The sequence below is a fragment of the Thalia democratica genome, unplaced genomic scaffold (assembly GCF_965202585.1).
Source record: "Thalia democratica unplaced genomic scaffold, ktThaDemo2.hap1.1 HAP1_SCAFFOLD_567, whole genome shotgun sequence".
NCBI lineage: Eukaryota > Metazoa > Chordata > Thaliacea > Salpida > Salpidae > Thalia > Thalia democratica.
The window spans coordinates 1-9,140 of NW_028139593.1; the positions used below are offsets into that span (position 1 = coordinate 1).

General features: G+C 24.1%; 1 protein-coding gene across 1 annotated transcript; it reads right to left on the reverse strand.

Moving 5' to 3' along the window:
* Positions 1 to 52: 52 nt before the first annotated feature.
* Positions 53 to 3,633, reverse strand: LOC145846695 (protein max-like; the record flags this gene model as incomplete). The annotated part of the gene is made up of 3 exons (XM_082953340.1): positions 3,578 to 3,633; positions 909 to 1,016; positions 53 to 176 (listed from the first exon to the last, which is right to left on the reverse strand). Coding segments are annotated over exons 1-3 (274 nt in total), but the record flags the coding sequence as incomplete, so codon positions are not given.
* Between the last annotated feature and the right edge of the window lie 5,507 nt (positions 3,634 to 9,140).

Genomic DNA, 9,140 nt, shown 5'->3' on the forward strand with positions numbered 1-9,140 from the left:
ATTGATTAACATGCAAACTGATTTATTGATAATATCAACAACAACAACCAACTTTTCATTTCGAGCTCCTGATTCTCCTTGTTCAAGTTGTCAATGTCGGTTTTGAAGGCAGTGTTCTTCTTCGTCATCTGATTGATGTACTCGGTTGCCTTGTTCAATATTTGCGCTCGCGATGCCTGTAAAATATTTTTTATCGAATATTATCTTAAATAATCAGCATTTAAATATCAAGTGATTTTTTCAAGTTAAAGTTTAAGCTTTTGACAAAATGAATTGATTAAAATTAAAAACTTTGCAAGGCCTGTAAAATATTTAATGTATATAACTAGCTACTTTTAAGAAAATCTTGAACTTTTTTTAAATAAAGAATTTGTTTTTTTATTTAATTTTCATATATCTCAACAAGATAGCGTTTTAAGATCATATGGAGCTCAGAGCTTTTAATACAAAAAATAACTTTTATAGGTTGACCTAAAACGTTATTTTTTTAGAAGAATTTGTTGATTTAAAACTTGATATAGAGTAAATTAAAAAAAAAGTCATATTCATACACAAATGTAGAAAATACAAACTGTAATTTTTAATTTCAATTAAAATTCATCGATTTTTAAATTCTATTAATTATTTAATTTCAGAGCAGGAGTTTTTAAAACTTTTTTGAATATTCAGCAAAACATTTTAAATATTACACATGCAAAATTTTTTATTAAAAAAAAATCATAGTTTATATAACGTAAGTTTTTTGAACTTTGGTAGTTGTTATACAATATTATACATCTTATGTTTTCTATTTTTAATGTCAAGTCAAGTTTTCAGTGTATTAATAATAGTTGAAAAAAAAAAACTTTTTTTGAAGTTGATGTTAGTTTTTAAGTCTTAACTGTCACTAAAAACAATAAATAACTTACCTTCTCCCCATTCAAAGTGGGCACTGAATCTCTCAAGCTGTTGAAGGAATCCTTGATGTGGTCTCTCCTCCTACGCTCCAATGCATTGTGGTGCGATCTCTTAGTGGACTGTATAAATAATGTAATTGTTTAATTATATCAAACGTTTCGTTAATATAGTTATAATAACGAGTACAGTTATAATTTTTTTATTTGATATTTTCTATCCTCCTTTGCTCCAATGCATTGTGGTGCGATCTCTTAGTTGACTGCAAACATTTAGTGAGAATAATTTTATTTTAAATTCAGGCATTTATAACAGAATTTTATGTTTTGTTTTCATAAGTTTATAAATTTTCCATAAGACTTGGACACAATGTCAAGTTGTGTAATTAATAAACTGTAAATGAGAATTTCTTATCTTAACAATAAATAATAAAAATTAAAATGGTTTTGCAAATTTTATGATTATTTTTAGCCTTTACGTAACTGTATTAAACTTAAGAAAAGTATAACATATTAGTCACTTACTATCTTTTATTTTATACTCATTTGTTCAGACTAGTAAATGCATTTTTTTTTCGAATAAAAACAAGGTTCTCATTGTATTATCAAATATTATGTAGAAAATAATAAAGTTAAATATTTTGAATACAAAAAGTTTATCACAAATTTGTGGCATGTTACTTATTTTAAACGTTACATTAAACAATATTTTAAACTAATTACTAACTTATAAAAAAATTAGGTTATTAATTAACTCAACAATTTTTTTGGAGTTTTATGACTTTTTTGAACATGTGAAAACTTCAGATGGATAATCATTTTATATTGTTTTAGATTGGTTTAAGTACATAATGTATACATAAATTACATGTATAAAGAATCAAACTTTACATAATCTACAAGGGCAAAGTGACTTTTTGTTCAGTGCATAATATAGCATAGCTTTATTAAATAAAGTTTGATAGTTTGTAAAAATATTTATTCCAACTAAAATCTAAAAATTTATGAAGTTGTGAACTATACACAATGATGTGATTGTTTTGTCAAGTTACGTAAATACTTGGAAGTATTGTGGTTACAACTATATAAAAAAGTAACAATGTATTTTTTTTATTAACTAATTAAATAAACTTCAGATGTATATTTGTGATATACATACATATATAAGATTTTTGTTCTGTAAGCATAGCAACTTAGCTCAAAGTGGAAAAATATTCAGTATAAATTTACTCTAATCAATTCTTCTTCTATAAGTTTTCTCGTTTTCTCAGCATCCTATACAGAAGGTACAAAAAATAAAATTGAAAATATTTGATATGTAAAAATATTGCCATTTGTAGATTTTTTTGTTACAATAAACTAATTTTAGATATTAGAAAAGGTTTATGTGCATTTAAAATAACAAATAAAAGCAAGTCAATCATATCTAATTTCAACTAAACAACTTATTTTAAACTATAATTTTTATATAAAAAAAAATGGTTACCACAACAGAACACTATTTAAATATGTATGTTTGTTATTTTTTCATCTCTTAATTAATTTCAAGACAAATAAAAAATTCACCATTTCTTCCTCTTGCCTTCTGATTTCACGCTCCTGACAAATTGTACAACAAAAGATGTTAATTATTTGATCATAACAAGTGAAAAACTAAACATTTATACTAATAACTTTTTTTTTTAATTTATAACAAAAATATGTTTATTATTTGATCATGTCGAAAACTAAATATGAATACTAATAATATGAGCTTTAAAAGTTTACAACAAAAATATGTTTATTATTTGATCATAACAAGCCAAATTCAAATATATATACTAACAATATGTTCTTTTAAAATGTACAACAAAAATACGTATATTATTTGATCATGTCAAAAACTAAATATGAACACTAATAATATAAGCTTTAAAAGTTTAAAACAAAAATATTTTAACAACTTGATCATAAATAAAGGTTAAACAAAAAAAATGTTAGTTTTATATAATAAAGTATTATTTGAAATTAAGAATTTTAAAACAACATTTTATTATAGTTGTTTTTATATATTTAGTAGTGGAGTTTTAAAGATAGTCTACTTTTAATAAGATTTAAAAAACTAAGGGACTTGAACAACTACTACAACAAAAATATGTTGAAAACTTGGTGAGGATAATAAAGCTAAACACTCTACTATTTTTAAAAAATGTTTGTTATAATAGATACTTAACAGTGAATTAAAGCTGAAAGTATTTTTGTAGTGGAACTCAAATAGATTTGATCATGTTATTTTGGTTCAAATTAAATTTTATAGCATGAAATACTAATAATTTATCAAAAATATTATATTTAAAAACACACTTCACATGCATTATACCAAACTAAACAAAATACATTATAAGGCTTATAGAACCAATTATTATTATAAAGTCTGTATTTAATGACTTAAACTAAAAAGTTAAGAATTATAAACTAGTACTAAAACCAATGTAATTTAATTTGAAGAACTATTTAAACACATAAAACATCTGCAACAACTGTTACTAAAAATCTCAATAAAATAGTTAATTGTATATTTAAAACTTAACAATTTTTCCATCTTAATTTATAACCATTTGGTATAATATAATGATAAAATTTTCTCACACCACTTCAGCCAACTTTAAAATCTAGTTTTCTTAAAAAACAAAAACAATTCTTACATCACTGTCTTCTTGAACGTCCATGTTGTAGTCTTCACTCATTTTTATTTACTTTATTTCTAAAAATACGTTTAAATAATTTCAAAGCAAAAATATAAGGCAAGGGTCTGTTTACTTTGATTTTCAAGGGCATAGGTAATCACCTTTTTCACAATTTAGTCTAAACTAAAACAGCAAATATCTAGAACTCACTAAAAATATATCTCCTCCTAGGTTTTTTAAGCTATCAACCTCAAACTTTTAGAAAATGTTTCTAGCAATACTTAGAAAATTCAGTTAGAAAAAAAATTAGAAAAAAAGTAAAAAAACTACAACAAAAAACAAAACAAAACTGTTTTATTTTGTTTTTTTTTATAAAAAAATTTAATTTCTAAATTTTTTTAAAACTATTTCCAACAGAATTTTCTAAATATTGCAAGGAGCATTTCCTAAAAGTTTGAGGTATTTATCTTAAAAAACGTAGAAGAATATAGATGACATAGTCTATTTTTGCATGTTTTAGTGTGTGCCTCCCATAAGGAACCTATTTTTGTATCAAACTGTGATCAGCTATATCTTTAAAACTATTTTTAATTTTTTAAATCAGTAAAAAGCATCTTTAGCTTAGTATAAACTATATAAAACAAGATCGAATTGTGAAAAAAGTGATATTTTTAGGATTTATTTTTTGGACCTCATACATTTTGCATTAGGGTGATTTTTAGGAAAGCCAAGGTGAAAGTTTTTCAAAACATCTTAAATTTTGCCATGGGTGTTTTTAACTAATATATTCAAAACATTAAATACTTTTCAACGGAAACTTAAAAGTAGCTGTAAAAGAAGGCACTATTAGATGAAAATATGCTTTGCACAAAAAAGTGGTGGATAACAATATATACAATTTCAAATTTTATTTAGTATTGTTTACTTTTACTTTGCCAGTTTCCAACAAAAAATGGTTATAGTTCATAAAAAGTTGTTTATAAAATCTTTTACAAGTATGTAAAATGGACTGATTAGTACAACTTAATCTTTTTACCCTTATATAACTGAAAATTTAAATTCAATTTTTAAAGTTTTTGACAACACTTTGAGCTCAGTATTTTGATTCATTTTAAAAATGTAATTCTCATAAACAAATTGACACTTATATTCTCAAAAAAATCCATATTAAGTACTTTTTGAAATTATATTTATTGACAATAAAAAAATACTTAATTTGCAACATAATTTTAATTCTGTAACCTTTCAGTTTACAGTCCCTCTCTAAAGACCCAAAAAAAAAATTAAAATTCAATTACCACCAAGAAAAGGAAAGAAACTAATATATTTAATTATATTATACCACATTTAAGAATACAACAACAGTCAATAAAATGTTTACAGTAGTTTGAAAACTTTCTTCATTAATAAAAAAATCGATTTTAAAAATTCTCAAAAGTTAAATATTTATTTAAATAACTATGTCAGATAATAGTTTTGCTCTTATCATATTGCACTAAAAATTAAGGTGGTGAAATTTACAAAAAATATATAACCAACATTGAATTTCAATAATTTTATAGCACTAGTGTTTTTCCTTGGCATTTTAATATAAAAAAAAAACAGTTTGAATATTATATAACTAGGCAAGCCATACAGCTCAAAATTTATTTCTATAGATAAAAATTAAAAAACAATAGCTCTTTTCAATATATCAATACTTTGTAAACTTTTATTACATTTTGTAAGTTTCTGTTTTTTATCTTAACAAATTTTGGCAAAAATTAAAATGAAAATTCAATGCAGTAAATTTAGAACAGTCTTAAAGTTAGTATATATAATTTTTTGTATTTGTGTGGACCACTGGGTCTCTATCTTGCAACATTCATCTAATTTTTTGAAGGCTACCATCAAACCACACTAATTACCACTGTAGTTTTACTTTCAAATAACGGTTATTAGTAATATTAATTATATTAAATTTAATCTCAATCAAATATCAAATATATTAAAGAGTAAAACAATGACTATTTCAAAATAAACCCATTATTTTCGAATAAAACAAAAATGTTATAGAATAAAAATATCTACACTGACACCTTTTATAAAATTCTAAGTTGCACAAAAGTAGTTCATCAGTATAAAGGAATTATGTCATGAACAATTTTAATTGTTTCATTAATATTTTTCATAAATTATAATAAAATAATAGAAATCACATTTCTTCTACATTTAGTCATCTACTTGATGCTGTTTGTTAGGAAAATATGGTCGATTTTTAAATTGTAAAAAACCATAAACACCACTACAAAGAGTTATTAAAGTAAAGGAAGTGAACAAGTTCACAATTTGTTAATCTTCGATTTCAATAAGGAAAGTAAGTATATTTGATTTAAACTAAAATAAGAACTTTTGTTTCAATAATTTTAAAATTGGTTGTTATTGTTTAAAATCTTATTGTTTATAGCGTACTGATTTTAGTAAAAAGTAAAGCTAAATTAAAAATAAAAATGAAAAAATTATAAAGAAAAAAATATTTCTATCTAGTATTAAAATTTTGCTGAGAAGCGAGTTTGTGCTGTTTATAATATTTTCTAGTGTAAATTTGTAAAAGTTAGGAAACTTTAATAACTGATTTATTTAGTAGGCCATAGCTGTTATTAAGACACCAACTTGTTTTAATTTTATCCAAAGCTTTTTAATTTTTTTTTTAATTTAGAATAATTTACAACACATATATATCCGCATTCAAATGTTCATGCTAGACAAGGATCGTTTTTATTCTGCATAAAGTGTAGCCCGCAATTGGTGAAACGTGCAAATCTGTCCCGCAATAGATAAATTTGAATAAAACCATGTTTGAATTAAAAAAAACAAAATTATTTTAAGAAGTTTATAGCAAGTTTATCTTCTTTAGTTGTTTCAAAACTTTGAACTTAAATATCAAGTTGATGAGTTCCATAAATATTATAAATATGTTTAGATGTCTTTTTTTTAACACAAATTGATACAAAACAAATAAAAGTTTTTGTATTAAACGCAAGTTAATTAGCAATTTCAAAATCATATTTTAAAACAATTTGTCTCTTATCAAAACTATAAACAAATGACTAATAGACATATAAAATGTTTAAAATTCATTAATCTAATTTGTAACTATATTTAAATAATTTATATATTAGAACAAGCTAAGTTTTTCAATATCAATAAACGACTAAAAAATTTTTTTAATTTTGCTTTTATAAATTTGTTTTTTTATTATGAAAAACAAAAATCTAAAAAACTTCACACTTTAGTTACCTAAAATAGTATCAAAGTATCAAGCGATCAGTATAAGTACTTCTTTATACTTTAAATTTTTAAGCACCTTTTGGAGCTGTGAAACGGTTTTATTGGCAATATTTTTTTAAATTTAACTTAATTAATTTGGTTTGGGGTCGGCAGTAGAGATGAAATTAGAGCGACTTTTATTATTTACACTTAATATGTTAAGAAAAAATTCAAAACATTAAAAATAAATGTAAATAATCAAATTGTTTAAAACTGCAAGATTTACAAAAACTCTAATAATGGTAACCCTGCTTTCCACTGAAAACTTTATAAAAGGTTTTATGAAAAAGTCGCCACACATTTACTAGATCAACATACTTTAAGTTAAAACATACTACTCAGTTTATTCAGTTTTCAGAGTTTTTAATTTCATAAATTCTGGTAACTGTGATGTTAACGTACAGTAAATAGAAATAAAGGCACCGTTGTATGTATTAAACATTGCTTCAAGAAGATATTTATAGGAAATACATTTTTAATTAACATGAATTAAGTAACATAAGTTAAATTAACATCTTTGAAACTTTAAATGTTGTTAGTTACAAAAATACACTTTTAATCCCTGGTATTATACGAGTTTGAAAATAAAATTGGAGATAAATATGAAAACGAATATAAAAATGAAATAACGTGTTCAATGCTCACATGCTTTTTATGTGTAATCAAAAAATTGTATTTGTGTAAATAGAAATATTTAAAGCTATTTAATTTAATGGTGCTAGTTATAAGTACTTAATTGAATATTTAATTCTATCAGAAGTCTTAAAAATTTTATTGATTTTAAAATAACATAACTTTAAGTTTTATAATTTAAAGAATATCATACACATTAAAGCCCTTTTCTTAATTATTTTTTTATTGAACCTAACTCAGTATGATTCGAAGTAATATATATAAAATGTTTTTAAGATTTATACTTATGACCTGAATTATTATAATAATTGATATTTTTATGGTCATAGTGTTTGCTTTTGTAAAATCATTAAGAACATTGTTAAACTTTAAGTTTTGATTTTCATAGTAAGTCTTATTTTTACAAAAGTTTTGAGACCTACTCTTGTATATGTAATGACTAAAGGTTTTCAATATTGCGATGTTCAACTCAGAGAGGTTTAGATGATCTCATTTAGACCCTAACAGTAACCCAGTAGTAACCAGACTTTAACATGCTAGTGGCCACAAGTAAATAACTTACATATTCAAAAACGGTGGAAGTTTTGCCCTACATTATTAGGTCACACATATGAATTTATTAATAGTCTAATTTATTTTAATGTAATAAACATACTATATTCTACCTAATCCTTTACCTTTAATCACAATGTTGTTTCATCTACGTTTGAATTCAATAGAGTTTTTTTTGTGAAAGCTATGTAGTTTCTGAAGTAAAATGCCTTAGCTATGATTAATCTATAAAAAACTATATTTTACATAAAATTTTGAGTAGAATTTAGTTTAAAAACTACTTCCATCAATTATTGCTTCCATGTCTTATTAAGAAATAGCTAAATAGGTTTTAAAAGGGTTTCTAAAAATTCCAGCCAGTTTTTTTATTGATTTTGATTCAAAGACTAGCAACCCTGGTAGGGACTTTGTAAAACAAATTTTAACTTATTATATATTATATTATAAAACAATGTTTTAACTCGTTTTAGTGTACACAAACGCTAGTATAATAATTTAATAATTTAAAAAGTTTTTTTATGAAGCTCGATTAAAAAAAAAATTCAAAAACGTTTTCAACTGCAAGTGTCAGTCATGAATAGTAAAAGCATTGATGAGTGGTTAGAAAATCAGACTAAAACAAATTCAGGTTTAATGGAATCTAAATCTCACAGCCCAATTAGAAGTGGAAATCAAAGTAGTCCTTGCAGAAGTTCAACTCAACACACCCAAGGATTGAAAGAAGCTGATTCTCCTAGTCAACTTAGAAGTTGGGGTCAAACAATCCGAAATAGAAGTGGAAATCAGACCAGTGTCTGGAGGAGCTTCAATAAGAAAAAGTCAAACAGTAATCAGAGTCAAACTTATTCACTGAGAAGAGGAAATCAATACAACTCAAAAAAAAGAGTGAAACCGATCCATGGAAAAGAGGGAGTCGATACAACTCAAAAACCGATTTATGGAGGAGAGGGATTCATTACAACTCAAAAAGTGTGAGAGAAACCGATTTATGGAGAAACAAATCACAATCTAATTCATGGAGAAATAAGAGTCAAAATAATCAAAATAGAACTTTAAATCAAACCTCTCCAAAACTGAATCAGGCCAA